Consider the following 20,023-nt stretch of genomic DNA (forward strand, 5'->3'; position numbering starts at 1 on the left):
AGCTGAAATGAGGTGAGGAAACATGTCCAGAGCGTGAGCCTGAACACACAGGGACAAACACAAACCAGTGTGGGCAAGTACTCACGCCAGGGTGATGACGCTAAAGTCCAGCCAGTTCCAAGGATCTCGCAGGTAAGTGAACTCATTTAGACAAAATCCCCTTGCCAGAATCTTGATCAAAGCTTCAAAGGTGTAAATGACCGTGAAGATGTACCTGGGGAGGAGGGTGGAAAGGGACATTAATGGGGCCGTGGAGAGAGCTCAGGTGGTTCCTTCTGTATCCGGGAGGGGAGATGAGCTGCTGTGGTTGTTCCAGGGCAGCAGGTGCAGAGAACATCACCAAGATGAGGAAGGGGAAGAAATTGAGGGAAGGAGACAAGACACAGAGCGAGGAATATCAAGAGTTGCACAAATGGGTGGGGTGGGGTGGAGTGGGGAGGGGCTTGTGTGGCTGAGATGCCAGTAGCCTCCGAAGGTAGACAAAGGGCAGTGAACAAGGATCCTCCTGTTCCAGGAGCCTTCCAGAGGCTGCTGTCTTATGGATCTAGAGGCTCCTTTTCCAACCTGTTGGTAGTGGAAGGAGTAGAAGAGGGATGAGGCTCTGCTACATCCCTCCTCCCCAGACTTCTCTACTTCCGACTCTCATTCCTTCTCCCACTTTGGTCTGCCTGGGTTCCTGGTCTAAGTGCTGTGAAAGAAAAAGGCATCTAAATCCACAAGTGTTTTCTCAGGAGGATAGATCCAAGCAGAGGAAGTTATCTCTAAACGGCCTCTTTATTTGGCTGGGTGCCCTGTTGGGTTTGGATTTGAAGAGATGACTGTGGAGTTCATGTTGGGATTTAGGTTTCTCAAGTGTTTGGAGTCCCTCCAACACCTGTGGCAGGTTCTCACATCTAGCAAGCATCAGAGCCACCCGAAAGTCTTGCTCATTTCTAGACTCTGTCTTGAGGGTGTCTGAATCTGATCCAGTAGGTCTGGGGTGGGACCCAAGAATGTAAATTTCCCAACACATTCCCAGCTGAGGTTAATGCACTGGCTCAGAGAACCACTCTTTGATAACCACTAACTCGAAGAATTTAGTTGCACACAAAAATTGCATATAATTCTGGATCTATTGAAAAAAACCTTTAAATTATAAATATATTCCTATTAAAAATAGGAAAGGTTTTGATTAGATATGGCAGATAGAACACATGTATTTACCTTCATCCTTCCTGAAACCCTTCTCAGATGACAGCTAAAGGATTGTTTAAAAAGGCATGAACCTACTAGGACAAACACAATGGAGAGTACAACCATAGTCTTCTCGAAACTAGAGAATAAACTGATGAGTTTATTCTGGCAGAGCAAACCTCAGAAAACTGATAACTAGCTACAAGTAGGATGCACCCGAGCAAGCCAAGCTCTCTATAGAACCTCCAACAGCCCAGGCCTTAGAGATGCTCAATGGCTCCAAGGGTGGGCTTTGGGACAAAAGGCAGGGGGAGCTGAGAGGACTGTTTGAAAGTCTCTACAAGAAGCAATAGGACTGTCTAGACCTCACTGTACCCTCCACTTGGTGATGAACGCTCTCCTCTGTTCCAGAGGGAGTGGATGTTCATTCTCAAGGGCTGAACAAGAGGAAGAGAGCCGCATGCTGAAACATGGTTATAAAGAAGAGTTTGTGTACTAAAAGGTTGACATCCCTCTTCTGCCCCTCATTAAGTTTCAGAAGGCAGTCAGGTTTATGACTCATGAAGATTATGCACTTTACCACTCTGGAAAGCAGCATGGAGATTTCTCAGAAAACTTGGAATGGAACCACTAATTTGACCCAGTTATCCCACTCCTTGGCATATACCCAAAGGACTTAAAATCAGCATACTGTAGTGATATGGCCACATCAATGTTTATAGCAGCGCAATTCACAATAGCTAAGCTATGGAACCAATCTAGGTGCTCTTCAACAGATGAATGGATGAAGAAAATGTGGTATATATACACAATGGAGTATTTCTCAGCCATAAAGAAGAATAGAATTATAGCATTTGCTGGTAAATGGATGGAACTAGAGATTACCATGCTAAGTGAAATAAGCCAATCCAAAAAAACCCAAAGGCTGAATGTTCTCTCTGATATGCAGATGCTAACACACAATAGTGGGGGGTGGATAGAATTTCATTGGATTAAAGGAGTCTGAAGGGAAGGGAGGGGGGGTGGGAATAGAAAAGACAGTAGAATGAATTGGACATAATTTTCCTATGTTCATATACGAATACATGACCAGTGTAACTCCACATCATGTACAACCACACAGTTAAACCCTGTGTATGTATGATATGTCAAAAAAAATTCTATTGTCATTCATAACAAATAAAAAATCAAAAAAGTTAAAAAAAACAAACAAAAAACAAGACAACAAAAAGAAAGATGCTGAACTCTGAGTAAGAACAGCCAGGCAAGGAGAGTCAAGAATTTCCTGTTGAAAACATTTATATTCAGTGTACAGACCCTGTATCAGTATTCAGACCCTGTATTACACAGCAATCCCATTGTGTAATCATATGGGTGGTCGGCCAATGTGCATGTTATGTGATGACTTAATAAAAAAATTATGATATAATGGGAAGATGTGGATAAAGGAAACGAGTGTGTGCCTATGGTCCTGATTCCTATTTTTTCAATTGTAGGACGCTCAGAGGAAGTCACCTGAATGGAAAAAAATAGTACTGAGAGCATATTATTGGAAATAGGGGAGACACCAGAAAAAAAGAAGTGAAAAAGAAGGTGATTTCTTCTGGAAAGGTGGGATTAAGGGTAAGGAGCTGTAGAACATGAAATTGCTTGCTGTTTTTTGTTAGAATCCTCATAGAACTATGTGATCTTTAAAACCATGAACTTGCTTATCTTAAAGAAAAGTGGAAATCAAATTAAAAAGTGAATAATAGAAATGTATGTGTTTTATTGTTTTTTGTTTTGGCATTTCTAAGAGGAGAAAGTGTTTGAAACTGTTCATGAAGGAATCTATATCTGGCTACAAAGCCTCTTGAGCTGTCGCATCAACCACAACGGTTGGTCCCCCCTCCCCCCGCCCCCACTTTTTATGTTTTCTAAATTAGAAAATCTTAACTCGGAATTATAGGTTGTTGGGAAGCATTGACGGATATTTCCGGCTTTTCAGATCAAACACAGACCCAGAAATTATGGAGAGGGTTCTGTTGAAAGACTATTTTCAGTGTTTCTCCAGAGGACGAGGGCCCCAGCTCAGTGCAGCTAAGAGCTGCCAGGTTGACTGTCTCTGGACACAAGGGCTAATAGGGGCGTGTACCTCTTTGGTGGCATTTGGCTCTGGATGCTCTTTCTTGATGTCCAGTTGCAGCATTTGGATGTAATTTTTAAGATGCCCAATATGTGTTTCCCTAAGTGTTTTTTTTTTTTTCTGGTGAATGAAAAATATCACTAGGTATTGGGAAAAAAGTCAAACTGCAATTTACACTGTAAGAAATCATGATGTTTAATCATTAGATATCCTGACATTTAGGCCCTGCAGTTAAAGATCCATACTATTCAAAATCCTGAATGGATCACTGAACTATACTGCTTGTATTCATTAAAAAAAGATCATTTAAAAAATTTCCTTCTGCAATTCTGAAACATGATGGAAGGTGTATTTTGTTTGCCAGACAGAGTTATTGTTGTGGTGGTGGTTGGGGGCGGGGGGCACAGCGTCTTGGCTTCACTTTTTGTCTCTGCCTAGTAGGTGGAGGTGACCTGCACTAAGTGGCCACAAGCAGTTTGTATTCACAATTTCCACCATGTCCCTCAACAGCAAATCAGGGTCTGGAGCCTGTTGGGAGTCACCCCGGCTCCAAAGACTAACTTCCCCATCCCCCAAGAAGAGCCGTCCAATGGTGAGCCCTGCTGGCTCACCTGATCCTTACCTACCAATCTGAGCCCTGCTGGCTCATCTGATCCTTACCCACCAATCAGACTAGCCCTGCTGGCTCACCTGATCCTTACCCACCAATCAGACTAGCCCTGCTGGCTCACCTGATCCTTACCCTCCAATCAAAAATCACCCCATGTCAACTGTCAAACCACCCTTGGCTCTATAAATATGCAGAGCTGTTCCTCAATAAAAGGGCTCCCACGACAAGCCTTGTTCATTCTTTCATTGGTGCCAAAACCCCGGAGGGGGAATGCCTTGCTGCTCAAGGGCCCCCTCTCTCAAGCCTTGTTCGTTCTTTCAGAGGCAGTCTATGGACCCCAGCTGTTTTCCAGGAATAAGGTGTGTGCTGGCATCTGGAAGCAGCCTCTTGCCTTTGGATAGCATAAATTTTGCCTCTTTAACCATTTTTAAGTATACAATTTGGTGGTATTAAATGCAATTACAATGCTGTAGACTCTTCACTTTTTCATCTTCTCAAACAGAAATGTACCTATGAAACAACTCCTCATTCCCCACTCCTTGGGAACCTCTACTCTCTGTCCTTATAATTTTTCCTACTCTAGGTCCTTTATATAAACAGAATTGTGCATTTGTTCTCTTAGTTTGGCTTAGTTTACTTGGCATAATGTTTTTTTTCAAGGGTTCATGTTGGGACATATTGGCATTCATTTTAAGGCTGAATAATAGTCCATCCTTTCTGTATAAACTACATGTTGTTTGTCCATTCATCTATTAATGAAAATTTGAGTTATTTCCACCTTTGGCTCTTATGAATAATACTGCTACATATACTGGTGTATAAGCCAACTTACCTTCTTTTGTTTTTTTTTGGTACCAGGGATTGAATGCAGGGTCACTTAACCACTGAGTCATGTCCCCAGCCTTTTTTATTTTTTATTTTGGGACAGGGTCTTGCTAAGTTGCTTAGGGCCTTGCTAAATTGCTGAGGTTGGCCTCAAACTTTTGATCCTCCTACTTTGGCTCCGGAGTCGCTGGGATTACAGGGATATGCTACCCCACTCAGCAAAACCAACTTACTTTTTAAAGTATGTTTCATAGTTTAAAACTAATCTTTAATTAAAAAAAAAGAAAATCTCTTCTTTTAAAATCAGCTTCACAGTAAGTAGAACAAAGCATCATTAAGCACTTCTCTCACATATAGATCGAACATATGCTGACAACTGATTAAGTCAGTTTTGTTCAATGATAAAGTAAAATGTCTTTGTTCACATACGTAACAGTCATTGATTTTTAAATGCCAGTCACATTATAAGTAATACAGTGGTTCTGCTGAAAGAATTCTACCAATTGTTTTTCTTGCTTCCTTTCCAACCACAATATCCATCATTGATTTTGAAGCTGGTTTCCTGTCTTAGCAAGAGTGTGCTTGTTTTTGATATGAAGATGAACAGGTCACTCTATAGTTATGGTGTCTTTTCAACCTTTAACATTGAATCTGACAATTTTGTATAGGAAAAGCCTTAGAGATAGCCAATTGTTTTAAAAGTGGGGTTGATAAGTTTTATTGGAAAATAATATAGAAGTTTTGGTAGTTTAATATCACTATTTGATAAAAGTGATAAGAGATAATAAACTGGATTCCAGGGCAAAACGATCCAATAAAATTCAGTGATGATTATTCATTGTCATGATTTATATTTTCTTCCATATTTTGTGAAGTTATTGACATCCATTCTCCACTTGTCTCGTGGTGGATTGATGCTTTATATTTATATATAACATAATTATAGACCCACCTCATTTACCAAAATAGATCAAATATACTGGCAAACTGCATCTGGCAGAAATATCAGCTGCATGAAAAACAGGTTAGCAGATCCATTAATGTAGACTTCCATATTAACAGGTGAAAGACTTTCTGTGGATCTTAATAAATATAAAGATATCGATAAAAATCCAACACATATTTATAACAAAAATCTTAACAAACTATAAATGGAACGAACTGTCTACAACTTGTAATTATGAGAATTCATGGACACCATGACAATCAATAAACCTTAGAAACACACTCTTTGAAAACCAGGAAGAAAAGAATCTGCTCATGATTACAACTTAGACTCAGCAGTGCACTGAAGGTCCTGGCCAATTTAATAAGACAAGAAAAATAAACAAGAGGCATAAAGACCATAGAGGAAAGAAACAAGTTCAACACTGCTTGCAGATGATATCGTTGTCCATATAATAAGTCTGAGAGCATCTATAGAGAAACATAACTTGTCAAGGATCTCAGCAAATTTGCTGGATGCAAAACCTGGACATATTTAATAATAAAAATAAATATTCAAAAGAGCAATCAAAATTGTAATGTATGTGGGGACAAGACATTATAAAAATCTCCTGGAGGAATATAAAAGAAGTCCTATAAAAATTAAGAGATATGACAGGCTGATGTGTGGGCAGGCTGTATATTGTAAATATGGTGATTCTTCTTGTGATGATAGATACATTTTCAACAGCATTATCAGAATACAGCTTGAAAATATGACCCTTAAATTGATATGTGCTATAGAAATGAGAAAAAAGAAACAAGATCATTTTCAATAAGACAAATAAGCAGGTGCACAAGCATCAACACTCCATGTCTTATTATAAAGCATTAAATTTGTGTGATGCTGATGCAAGAAATGAGTAACGTATTCCTGGGAGAAAAGATTCAAGAGGGAGTGGAAATCTGGTATGTGACAGACTCAGTAATAGGAATCACTTGGGAAATGATGGTCCATTAAAAATGAGGTTGGGATGATTTATATGGAGAATTATTGGAAACCTGTCTCATACAACACAAATGCAAAAGTAAATTCTAGAAGGATGAAATATCTAAATGAGGAAAGAAAAATTATGACCTTTAGAAGAAAATACAGAATATCTTTATGGAATATTATATAACAGTGAAAATTAATCAATGAGGTCTACAATTGTCCATTTAGATAAATAACCAAAGCACAATATTGATTTTTAAAAGCATCAGATTAAAACATGCATACAATATGATAGCTTTCTCATAAATTTGAAAAGAAAAAAACTATACTTTATGTATGCAGTACCAGGGACCTAATTCCCTGTTTGTCATTAGGCTCAGCTTCACGTTTGTTTGGTTTTCCCCCAAATGATAAAACACTTCTCTTTTCACTATGGTTTTCCCTGCAACCAAACTGCTGCAATTTGTCAGTTGTCTTTCCAGAGTCTCAGTATGGTTAGTGATGAGTGTCCTAAAACTATTAAAGTACCCTTTCCATGATTCTGTGTGAGTCCCAGGCATGAGAATAGTGGGAAAGTCCTACTCTACTCTCTGCTAACAATCTTTTGCTACCCTGCACCTTTCGCCTCCTCCTGAATATCAATCTGGCATATTCTTCTCTATTTTAGCCTTACTGGATCTCTTGTTACTTTGTGAGCACAAGAAGTGATTTAAAAATGGAATACTTATCTTCCTTCCTTCAAGCAAACAGATAGTCAGGGAGGTAGGGAGCTATGACTATCAGCAGGTAATAGTGCAAAGTTAGTGTTTCAGGGAGAGTTAATGAAAGAGAGGGAAGATAAATGCAGGGAACTACTTGGGTCCACAAGATTGTATCAAGAACGCAGAGATAGGATTTACTTCTGATTCTTCACTGGCTACAATTTATTTTTCCCTTAAAAATACACAGCATGATCCTTGGAGCTCCAGTCTATCCCGAGGATATTTATTTTCTTCTTCTGGACTCCCAGCAATGTATCAAACAACTAATGGTTGTTATCAGTTTGCATTTCAAAAGTAAAATCCACAAGGCCAAGGACACTCAGCATCACCAGATACTGTCATAGGAGTTTCCAGGACTAGCATCAGATAGGAAGATTTTTTATATTTTATGTTTTTTCAAAGTGTGTTTATAAGGGAAATTATTTCAATAATTCAGTTAACGCAAAATCTGATAAAGAATGGATTTAATAATCACTAGGAATGGATATTGATATAACTCTGGAAGACAATTGGACAATATCTCAAAAATTAAAGTGGTACATACCTCGGTCCAGGTAATTCCACTTCTAGAAATTTATTCCTTAAATTGACCCACATTATGTGTATAAAGATATGTGCATAAAGCTATTCATCAGAGAATTAACTATAATGGCAAAATACGAGGATTACATTGATTAGAATCAACATGAATGCCTATCAATAGGGTAATCATTAAGTAAATTTTCCTTCATCCATGCAAGTAAAAGCTATTTATCCAATTTCTGCAAAACTATCGCTACTGAGAGTTTAATTGACATTTCACTGAATCTATAGATTAATTTGGATACCATTAACATTTTAATAGTAGTGAGGCTTCTAATCCATTAACCTGAGATATCCTGAGTTTATTTAAGTGGTTCAAAATTTTTCTCAATAATATTTTATCATTTTTCAGTATAAAGGTTTTGGGCATTTTTTTTAAAAAAGAAACAGCAGCTTTTGTATGTATTAATTCTCTTGTTTTGCTTTCCAATTTTTTCTTCTTTTGTAATTATTTTTTCTTTCTATTTTCTTCTCATTTATTTTATAATTTTTTGTCTAGTTTTATGTTAGGTATTTAAATATTTTTTTCAACTTTTACTAATATAAATATGATATGATTAATGCTGTAAATTATCTCCTGAACATATTTTTACATTTTTAAGGTTCCAATTAAATTGGTTTTTAAAACATTTTGCTTCCCTAGAAATTCTATAGTTTAAATTTGTAAGTCTTTTATATAAGAGTTTCTTAAGAGAAGATTTTAAAATTATCAAGTGAAAAGATTTCCCATTTTTTTTCTGATTTTACTACTATTTTCTAATTGTATTGCATTGTAATCAGATAATTTTTTATTATGTTAATTTATGTTATTTCTGGAACTTATTGAGGTTTTTGGGTGACTTACTATTTGGTAATTTGTATGGTCTTTTGAAAAGGAGACATAACCTCTATTTTCAGAGAATATAGTTTGCAATATAATAATCAGATATATCATATTTATAAAGCTTAAGTCATATTTTTCTTTATTTTTTTATTTACTTGATCTGGTATAGGCTGAAAGAAATTAACTAATCTTTCCTAGTCCTCAATGTTTGTGTCTATTAACACACTTTTTAAATTTATAAATAGTGTTGCCATGCTACTTGTTAAAAAGATATGAATTGCCAGGTGTGATGGCACATGCCTGTAATCCCAGCAGCTGGGGAGGCTGAGGCAGGAGCATTGCAAGTTCAAAGTCAGCCTCTGCAATGTCGAGGCGCTGAGCAACTCAGTGAGACTCTGTCTCTAAATAAAATACAAAACAGGGCTGAGGATGTGGCTCAGTGATCGAGTTCCCCTGATTTCAATTTCCGGTACAAAAAAAAAGATGAATTACCATTATGAATAAACTTTAAAACATGTCATTTTTGTTATATTCAATGCTTTTTAGCCTAACTTCCGCTTTCTCTGATACAGATCATGACTTGCTTTCTTTGCCTTTGGGGGTATCTTTGTCAATTCTTTAGTCTTTTGTGTCACTCTGAAGAACATCTTTCTTAGGTAATACTATATGAATTTTTGATTAAGTGAGTCAAATCCATTTATACTTGCTGACATGACAGATTTGCTTGTATTATGTATTTTATGGCCTTTAAAATACTTGATTCCTGATATGTTTTATTTGCTTTTATTTTTTTGTGTACAATTCTTCTGATGGTTAGAAGAGTTTGTAATTTTGCTGTAATGTTTAGCTTTGTAAGTACAAACATCACCGTAAATATATCATCATAATTAAAACTATGTAATACATTACCCTTAAAATGCTATTTCCTGAAACAGTATCTCTTATTTACATTTGACAATTCTGTTTCCTCTTTGGTTTATCCATCCATTGCATTAAATAACAACTTCCTTAGGCTTACCCTTGTGCTGTTGAACATGACTTTCCCCCCACCTTCCTTGATTTATCAACCCTAAAGAAGATTTTTTTTAACTTCACTATTATAGAAACAGCAATAAGTGAACATATTCTCTGCTCCCACGTTCTTTTTTTCTTTCTGCTCCCATTTTTTTTTTTTTGCTATTTGTATCCTGTCACTGTTTCCAGTACCTCTGGAGCTTGCAGGGGGTAAAATGCCTGATCCTCATTTTTATTCCCCTCTGCAGGCGCCGTGGCTTACCAAGCCCTGATCAGCTAAGTGATTTACCATTCTCCCACCCACTCTTGGTCTCCCAAGATTGTTTTGACATCCTTTGTCCTCTGTGATTTCCATTTTCCTCTCTTTGTTCTTGTGTATTTATACTGCTCTTATTTCCATGCTGTCATTTTTTTGGCATTTTGAGAGAGTGGGCTAAAATATATGCATGTTACCATCCACATTTAACCAGAATCCCCAGATAACTCCCAAATAACTCGTTTTGAGAAAAAAAATGCTTTGTATGAAAAGTTCAAAAGAAGGATAAAAGTTTTACATGCTATGTGATTTTAGTGACATCCAATAGGATTTTATAATTTTGCAATTCCTCTCCTTAATTACTGTCTTCTGATGTGTATTTTTATTTATTCAATGCAATTATTTTTAAAAAATTGTTTTGTTTTTAAAACATTTTGTTAGAATATGTAACATGCATAATAAAAATGCACATGAGATGTAAACTTTTATGTTTTTATGTGGTTTTCAAATGAATGCTTGTGTATTAGTCAGCTCTGGATGCCATAACAAAACACTGTAGAACAGAAGAATTGAACAAAAGAAATTCTCTCTCAGTTCTGGGATTGGAAGTGTGAGATCAGAGTGCCAGGAGGATCCAGGGCTAACAAAAGTCCCCTTCCTAGCTTGTAGATGGCCATCTTCTCCCAGGCACTCACAGGGCTCTTACAGGAACACAGTTCTATAAGATAAGAGTTTCACCCTGGTGACCTCATTTGACCTCACTCATCACCTTAAATGCCGTATGTCCAACACAGTAATGTGGGAGGTTAGAGTTTCAATGTATGAATTTTCAGTTCATAGCAGCTTGTGTGACAACTACCTGCTTCACAAAATGGAACATTATAAGCACTCTGAAGCCTCTTCCCAATCTCTCTCTTCTGTCTTGGGGGTTTCTATTCTCCTAATTTGTAGTGCTTTCTCTTGCCTAATAATAATAATAATAATACTCCCCATAGCCTTTCCCATGCAGTAGCCTCTACCTTGGTATAACAGACAGGGCCAAGAAGCAGCTACATCTTGGAGTAGGCATCCCAAAGCCAGTATAAGGCTCACCCTTTCAGCCCCATCTCTGAAAGAAGTTGCATCCCTCTTGGGCACCTCCACTGCTATCTCAATTACCTCCTGCTATTGCCACCACCACCTATAGTTGCAGTAGCATCCATCCTGGGACATGGCAGGGTATGGAAGCCCAACACCCAGGTGAGATACAGATAATCTGCACAGATTATGGGTAGAAACTGTAATACCTCAGATTGACACTCCAAGTAAGGAAATCACATAGACAACATGAAAAAACAAAGGAGGAAAGTGCCCCAAACAAACCAGGATATGATAATAACAGAACCGATGGTAGCACAGTTGATGAAATGTCAGAGAAGGGGTTCAGAATGTTCATAATTAAAATGATCTGTTAATTAAAGAATGACCTAAATGAGAAAATACAGGCAAAAATTGATCATTCTAACAAAGAGATAGGAGAGCAAATATAGGCAACCATTGATCACACCAACAAAGAGATAAGGGAGAAAAGATAGGTAGCAAAAGATTACTTCAAGAAAGCAATAGAGAGTCTGAAAAAAGAACAATCAGAAATCCTTGAAATGAAGGATACAATAAACCAAATAAAAAACTCAATATAAAGCATCATCAACAGACAGAACATAAGATAATGAAGACAAGGTATACAATCTGGAAAATAAAGTTGACCACACAGTGAAGATAGTAAGGAACCATGATCAGAACATCCAATAATTATGGGATAACATCAAAAGACCAAATATAAGAGTTATTGGGATAGAGGAAGGCACAGAGTTTCAACCAAAGGAATGCACAATCTCTTTAATGAGATAATATCAGAGAATTTCCTAAACATGAAGAATGAATTGGAAAATCAAATACAAGAAGCTTACAGGACACCAAATGTACAAAATTACAACAGATCTACACCAAGGCACATTATAATGAAAATGCCTAGCATACAGAATAAGGATAGAATCTTAAAGGCTGCAAGAGAGAGGAATCAGATCACAAAAAGGGGGAGACCAATTTGGATCTCAGCAGATTTTTCAACCCACACCTCCAAACCGGGAGATCCTGGAATAGCATACACCAAGCTCTAAAAGAAAATGGATGCCAGCCAAGAATTTTATATCCAGAAAAATTAAGCTATAGATTTGATGATGAAACAAAAACCTTCCATGATAAACAAAAGTTTTAAAGAATTTACAAATAGAAAGCCTGCACTACAGAACATCCTTGGCAAAATATTCCATGAAGAGGAATTCAAAAACAACAATGAAAATCAGCAAAGGGAGGAATTACACTAAAGGAAAAACTAATCAAAGGAGAAACAAAGTCAAATTAAATACCAAAAATAAACAAAGTGGCTGGGAATACAAATAATGTCTCAATAATAACCCTGAATGTTAATGGCCTAAACTCACCAATGAAAAGACATAGACTGGCAAGATTGTATTTTAAAAATTATGTAACAATATGCTGTCTCCAAGAGACTCATCTCATAGGAAAAGACATCCACAGACTGAAGGTGAAAGGTTGGGAAAAATCATACCACTCTCATTGACTGTGGAAACAGGCAGGAGTTTCCAGCCTCATATCAAATAAAGTAGATTTCAAGCCAAAATTAATCAAAAGGGATAAAGAAGGTTATTTCATACTGCTTAAGGGAACCATTCATCAACAAGACATAACAATAATAAATGTATATGCCCGAGTGTCTATATTCATCAAACTCAGGTTCAAGAGTCAAATAGACCACAACACAATAATTCTGGGTGACTTTAACACACCTCTTTCACCCCTGGATAGATCTTCCAAATAAAATCTGAACAAAGAAACTATAGAACTCAATAATATAATCAATAACTTAGACTTAACTGACATATATAGAATATTTCATTCTTCAATAAGCAAATACATTTTCTTCTCAGCAGCACACGGATCCTTTTCTAAAATAATAGATCATACATTATGGCCCAAAACAACTCTTAGCAAATATAAAAAAGTAGAGATACTACCCTGAATTCTACCAGATCATGATGGAATGAAATTAGAAATCAATGATAAAATTTTTTTAAAAAAAGCTACTCCAACACCTGGAGACTAAATAATATGCTATTGAATGAACAATGGGTTGCAAAAGACATCAAGGAGGAGATTAAAAAATTCTTAGAGGTGAATAAGAACACAGATCAATGTATCAAAATGTATCAAAATCTCTGGGACACTGTGAAGGCAGTACTAAGAGGACAGTTCATTGCATGCAGTTCATTCCTTAAAAGAAGGAAAAAAATCAACAAATAAATGACTTAACATTACATCTCAAAACCCTAGGAAAAAAAACACAAATCAACACCAAAAGTAGTAGAAGACCTACAGAAGGCTAAAGAAAGAAATTACAAAAGACCTTAGAAGATGGAAAGATCTACCTTGTTCTTGGATAGGCAGAATTAATATTGTCAACATGACCATACTACCAAAAGCACTATACAGATTTAATGCAATTCCAGTCAAAATATCAATGACATTCCTCATAGAAATAGAAAAAGCAGACATGAAATTCATCTGGAAAAACAAGAGACCCAGAGTAACTAAAGCAATCCTCAGCAAAAAGAGCGAAGCAGGCAGCATCACTATACCAGACTATACTACAGAGCAATAGTAACAAAAGCAGTATGGTATTGGTACCAAAATAGACTTGTAGACCAATAGTACAGAATAGAGGACACAGAGACTAACCCACATAAATACAATTATCTCATACTAGACAAAGGCACTAAAAATGTACATTGAAAAAAAGATAGCCTCTTCAACAAATGGTGCTGGGAAAACTGGAAATTCATATGCAACACAATGAAATTAAATCCCTATCTCTCACCATGCACAAAACTCAACTCAAAGTGGATCAAGGATCTAGGAATTAAACCAGAGACACTGCATCTATTAGATGAAAAAGGAGGCCCAAATCTCCATTATGTCAGATAGGCCCCGACTTCCTTAATAAGACTCCTACAGTGCAAGAATAGGAGTCAAGAATCAGTAAATGGAATGGATTCAAATTAAAAGGCTTCTTCTCAGCAAAAGAAACAATCAGTGAGTTGAATAGACAGCCTACATTTTTGGAGCAAATTTTTACCATACACACATCAGATGGCGCACTATCCTCTAGGATATGTAAGGAACTCAAAAATCTTAACACCAAAAAAGCAAATAACCCAATCAATAAATGGGCCAAGGAGCTGAACAGACACTTCTCAGAAGAAGATATACAATCAATCAACAAATATATGAAAAAAGTTCAACATCTCTAGCAATTAGAGAAATGCAAATCAAAACTACTCTAAGATATCATCTCACTCCAGTCAGAATGGCAGCTATCAAGAATATAAACAACAATAAGTGTTGACAAGGATGTGGGGGAAAAGGTACACTCATACATTGCGGGAGGGACTGCAAATTGGTGCAACCAATATGGAAAGCTTTATGGAGATTCCTTGGAAAACGGGAATGGAACCACCATTTGACCCAGCTATCCCACTCCTTGGTCTATACCCAAAGAAGTACTTTAGTAACACAGCCACATCAATGTTTATAGGAGCATACTTCACAATAGCTAAACTGTGGAAGCAACCTAGATGCCCTTCAGTAGATGAATGGATAAAGAAAATGTGGTATATATACACAATGGAATATTATTCAGCATTAAAAGAGAATAAAATCATGACATTTGCAGGTAAATGGATGGAGTTGGAGAACATAATGCTAAGTGAAGTTAGCCAATCCCCAAAACCAAATGCCGAATATTTTCTCTGATTTAAGGATGCTGATTCATAATGTGCTGGCGGGAGCAAGGGAGGATTAGATGAACTCTAGATAGGGCAAAGAGGAAAAGGGGATGGAGGGGAAGGGAGGGGGTATGGGGGTAAGAAAGACTGTGGAATGTGATGGATATCATTACCCTAAGTACATGTATGAAGACATGAATGGTGTGATTCTACTTTGTGTACAACCAGAGATATGAAAAATTGTGCTCCATGTGTGTATCATTTGTAATGCTTTCTGTTGTCATATATAAATTAAAATTTTAAAAATGAAGAAAAAAAGAATACACCAGAAAAAAAGTTGTCCTCTGATGAACAGAAAGGCTTAATTTTCGTATATTGAAATGTACTGGTCTTTTCCTTCTATGGTTAGTGTTCTGCGTCATATGTGATAAAACTTACCCTTATGTGAATACATGACCAGTGTAACTCCACATCATGTACAACCACATGAATGGGAATTTATACTCCAAGTATATAGAATATGTCAAAATACACTCTACTCTCATGTATATCTAAAAAGATTTTAAAAAAACCTTTTCCTATCCTGAGGTCATATTCTTTAATTTTTTTCCTTCTAAAAGCTTTACATCTTGGTGTTATGCAAAGAAAGTTAGGTGTCAATTCTCCTAGAATTAACTCTTGTGTGTGCTCTGAAGTTGGATGTTCAACGTCATTATTCTTCTGGGATTCCTGATTATCCTGCATCATTTACTGAAGATTATCCTTTTCCTGCTGTTCTGTGGTGTCACCTTGATCACAAATCAGATGCCTATTCATTGGTCTGTTTATGGTCTGACTGATCTTAACACCAGTGACATACTACTCCATTATTACAGCTTTAGGATATCTTCACACCCAGTAGAGTGAGTTCTCCTGCCTTGATTTTCTTCCTCAAAAGTGTCTCGGTTATGATTTGCTCTGTGCATTTTCATACAAATTTAGTCACTTTGTCAAGTAATGCAATAAAAGCCTGATGGAATTTCTCTTGGGAATCATATTCAGCTGACTAGTCATTTGGGGAGTTTTTCCAATATTGAGAGACTTTGAGTCCAACAACATAACATCATCTCCCCCATTTATTGGATTTTATTTAATTTTACTTAATAGATTTTATAATTTTATGTGTAGAAATCTGACTCATACTTTGATAATCCTATTCCTAGGTACTTGATATTTTTAAATACCAATGTAAGTGGTATTTTAAAATTTTCTAGTCTGTTGTTAGATGTGTAATTGATTTATGTATAATTAATTCAGATTCAGCTATTATATTATGCTGTCTTACTAATTTTAATAGTTTGTAGATCATGTTGGATATGTTGTATACATAATATGATACTAAATCACCACACTTTGGTACTTTTCTTATTCTTGAACCCTTTATTTCTTTTCCTTGCCTTTGTATACTCCTTTACAACGTTGGAGAGGTGAAAATAGACATCTTTTTGTTGTTGTTGATCTGAAAGGGAAAGACTCCCTGATCATAATTATGTATGGTGCTGGCTACCTTTTGAAGAAGGAGCACCCTCTCTCAGACCAAGGTGATTCCATTCTATTCCAACTTTTTCTAAGAGTTTTTAAAACATAACTGGAAATGGAACTTTATCAAATGGTTTTTCAGCATCAATCAAGGTGACCACAAGATCTTTTCTCTGTTAATCTATAAATAGAAATAGAATACATTCTCTATTGTGGGGTGCATTACTGCTACGGTTGGCAAAAAAAAAAAGAAAAAGAAAAGAATGAAGGAAAGAAAGAAAGAAAGAAAGAAAGAAAGAAAGAAAGAAAGAAAGACCCAAACAAACAAACAAGCTGGGGAAAAAAGAAAGCTTTGCAGTTCAATTCACAATAGCTAAGCTATGGAACCAACCTAGGTGCCCTTCAACAGATGAACGGATAAAGAAAATGTGGTACATATATACAATAGACTATTACTCAGCCATAAAGAAGAATGAAATTATGGCACTTGTCAGTAAATGGATGGAACTGGAGACTATCATGCTAAATGAAATAAGCCAATCCCCCCCAAACCAAAGGCTGAATGTTCTCTCTGATGTGTGGATGCTAACACACAATAGGGGGGAGAGAATAAAAGTTCATTGGATTAGATAAAGGGAAATGAAGGGAAGGGAGGGAGGATGGGAATAGAAAAGACCGTGGAATGAATTGGACATAACTTTCCTGTGTTCCTATATGAATACAAGACCAGTGAAACTCCACTTCATGTACAACTGCAAGAATGGGATCCTAATTAGGAGAAGTTATACTCCATGTATGTAGAGTATGTCCAAATATACTCTACTACTATCATGTATGTCTAAAGAGAACAAATAAAAAATATTTTAAAAAAAGCTTTGCAGAGATCCTGTTGTTATACCTGAAGGAACATAAGGTACAAACTGAGGTAGGGGCTTCTGTCCCAGATGTGGTGGTGCAGGTGTTTGGGGAAAGGACTCCTTTTGAAACTACAGAGGCTTTGCCTGCTAACCCATGGAGACAGAATAAGCTCAGGAATATTAAGGTCAATTTGAAGGATGTGAGTCATGACAACCTAAACATCTACATTCATGAGTTATTTTGTGAATATCTTCCCCCCTCCATTTGTTTTTAACTTTGTTATAACTTTACTCCTGCCTCTCTTTCAGAGTAGGTCCTCCCTCAATTTCATTCACGTGCACACCTAGCAATGAGTGTGTGTTGGCAGGGCGTGGAGAGGACTCTTCTGCCCAGGGCACCCGGTCCGATGAATTCAGACCCTCTGGGCAACAGGATTTTAAAATCTCTTTCTGGGAAATTTCAATGTGCAACTAAGGTTGAGAGCCACGAATCTATACTTTTTTGAAATTGAAGATTATATGTGAAACACAGTCTGTTTCACAAAGAAGAAGTCTAATTATTACAAAGTCAAATAGATAACAGAATTTAGCATTACCCAACGGAGCCATGGCAGGACAAATGAAAGGAAAAAGCCACCAAGAAAAAAAAATTTAAAAAAGCAAGAGGACAAAGAGAGAAAACAGCACAATGATTATAGTCAATCTACTCACTCGATTTTCTCTGGAAGATCAGTTCGGGTCATGCACACACAATTGACCACAATGGTGACAGTAATAAATACAGTGAACCACCTGAGAGGCCAATGTTAAGGAAGAGCTGAGCGTCACCTTGTCTCCTTGATGTCATCTAGGATCATCTTGATGCTGAATGATCAAGTTCATAACTCTTAGCTAATATTAGCATCATGGTCTTGTCATATAATAACCACTCGTATTTACTGAATACCTCGCCTGGGCTGAAAACCCTGCCCACTGACTTCTAACAGCACACAACAATCTATGGCTGGATATTATTATTGATATTTTTGATCGGAGCAAACTGGTCTCAAAGCTTAAATAAATTTTCTGAGATCTTGCAGCCAGTTAACCATGGTGTGGAGATGTGGGCTCAGCTCTGTCTATAACAGACCCTTTAGAAAAAAAAAGAGAAGAAAATAGAGTCCCTTTTCCAAAATGTCCTTCGGCCCTGAGGCTTTCATTTCACCAGACAAGGTGACCTGAAATTCCAACCAGCAAAAGTCTCTTTTATTTTATTTTTTTTGGTGGGGGATTAGGGGATTACCAGGGACTCAGGGGTACTTAACCACTGAGTCACATCCCCAGCCTTATTTTGTATTTTTTTTTAATTTAGAGATAAGGTCTCACTGAGTTGCTTAGCATTTCACTTTTGCTGAGGCTGGCTTTGAACTTACAATCCTCCTATCTCAGCCTCCCAAGCTACTGGGATTAAAGGTGTGTGCTACCTCACCCACCTAAAAGTCTCTTTTATTCTAAAAGCCAAAGAGAAGTTAGGAAGTTGGAGATAAGTGGAAGGGTACCAGCCTTTATGGGATTGTATTAGTCAGACCATTTTCCTAATGTAGCTGAGTTCAGTCTTATTGAGGAAACAGACTTCTAAGTAGGGATGGAGGAGTCAGGCACCAGGAAGGGACCTACTCACTTGGGAAGAAAATCCTGAATAGAATTAGCTATGCATTGCCACAGAGGAAAATGCCAGGAGCAGGGAATAAGCAAAGGTATTCTGGAAGTGGAAGGAGACTTTGAAAGGAAGGTGAGTGGAAGAGGGTAAACGTGGAAGAAAGTGTGGCTGGGAGGATCCAAAGACAACTTTCTCCCATTTGGACAATTCCTCAGAGCTAGGTGGCCTCCTAACAAGATTTCCTACAGGAAAGCAAAGACAGGAGAGAGAGAGAGAGAGAGAGAGAGAGAGAGAGAGAGAGAGAGAGAGAGAGAGCATTACTCATCTTTCATCATTTCAATTTGAGCAGAAATATTTAAATTGGCTTTAGTTTTTTGTAAGTGCCTTTAGTGACCCTTGTTTTATAGTTACTTAGGAACACATCTATTTTGAACAGGGAAATTCTATTAATTAAACCACATTTTCTTGCTGATTTACAATTAAATTAAGAAATATGTCCACAGAGGGGGAAACGTTAACCCGGGTTTAAATTAAAATCATATCTCTACTTCTATAAAACCTTTAAAATGTTATATATTTTGTGCATAAGATTACAAATGAAAATATTCACAGAACGTGTATTTGGAATTGTAATTTTGAGTGAAATATTAATTATAGACCCTGGGGATTCCACACCTTGAGGAATATCTTTTGGGGCTACAGTCACCAAATTGATGAGATTCAAATATATAACTGCTCTATAACATAGACTTTTGTGAGGAAGAGACCCCTCAACAGGTGTCCTATGTAGCTTGTGACTCCACTGAGGAATTATTTACTTCTCAAATCTCAAGATGAAAAGAATATTTACCGGTCACTTGGTTCTTTAAAGGGATCTTATTTCCAATTAGCTGTTTCTTACTTACCTAGATGTAATTCAACCAAAATCCACGAAGAGGAGTTTATGTATGTGTTATTTCTCTGTTTGTAATTTCTGTGTAGATATATATGTAGATATACATGTTTTTAAAGCAACAACTGCCCAAGTAGAGACGACACACTGAGAGAATAATTACTCTAATTTATATCCATTAACTAC

The 20,023-nt window shown here is 36.9% G+C and overlaps 1 protein-coding gene across 3 annotated transcripts in view; it reads right to left on the reverse strand.

Annotated features, from left to right (window-relative positions):
• The window catches only part of Scn10a (sodium voltage-gated channel alpha subunit 10), a 90,678-nt gene that overhangs the window by 67,442 nt on the left and 3,213 nt on the right, over positions 1-20,023 (reverse strand). For all 3 annotated transcript variants that reach the window (XM_046436929.2, XM_046436928.2, XM_046436926.2), the window contains exons 3-4: positions 18,018-18,098; positions 86-214 (exon numbers count right to left, since the gene is read on the reverse strand). In XM_046436929.2, coding sequence (XP_046292885.1) covers positions 86-214; positions 18,018-18,098 — 210 coding nt within the window. The remainder of the gene's footprint in view (positions 1-85; positions 215-18,017; positions 18,099-20,023) is intronic.

Source organism: Marmota monax, unplaced genomic scaffold (genome assembly GCF_021218885.2).
Source record: "Marmota monax isolate L192 unplaced genomic scaffold, Marmota_monax_Labrador192_F-V1.1 WCK01_AAM20220418_F8-fsc00021, whole genome shotgun sequence".
NCBI classification, from domain to species: domain Eukaryota; kingdom Metazoa; phylum Chordata; class Mammalia; order Rodentia; family Sciuridae; genus Marmota; species Marmota monax.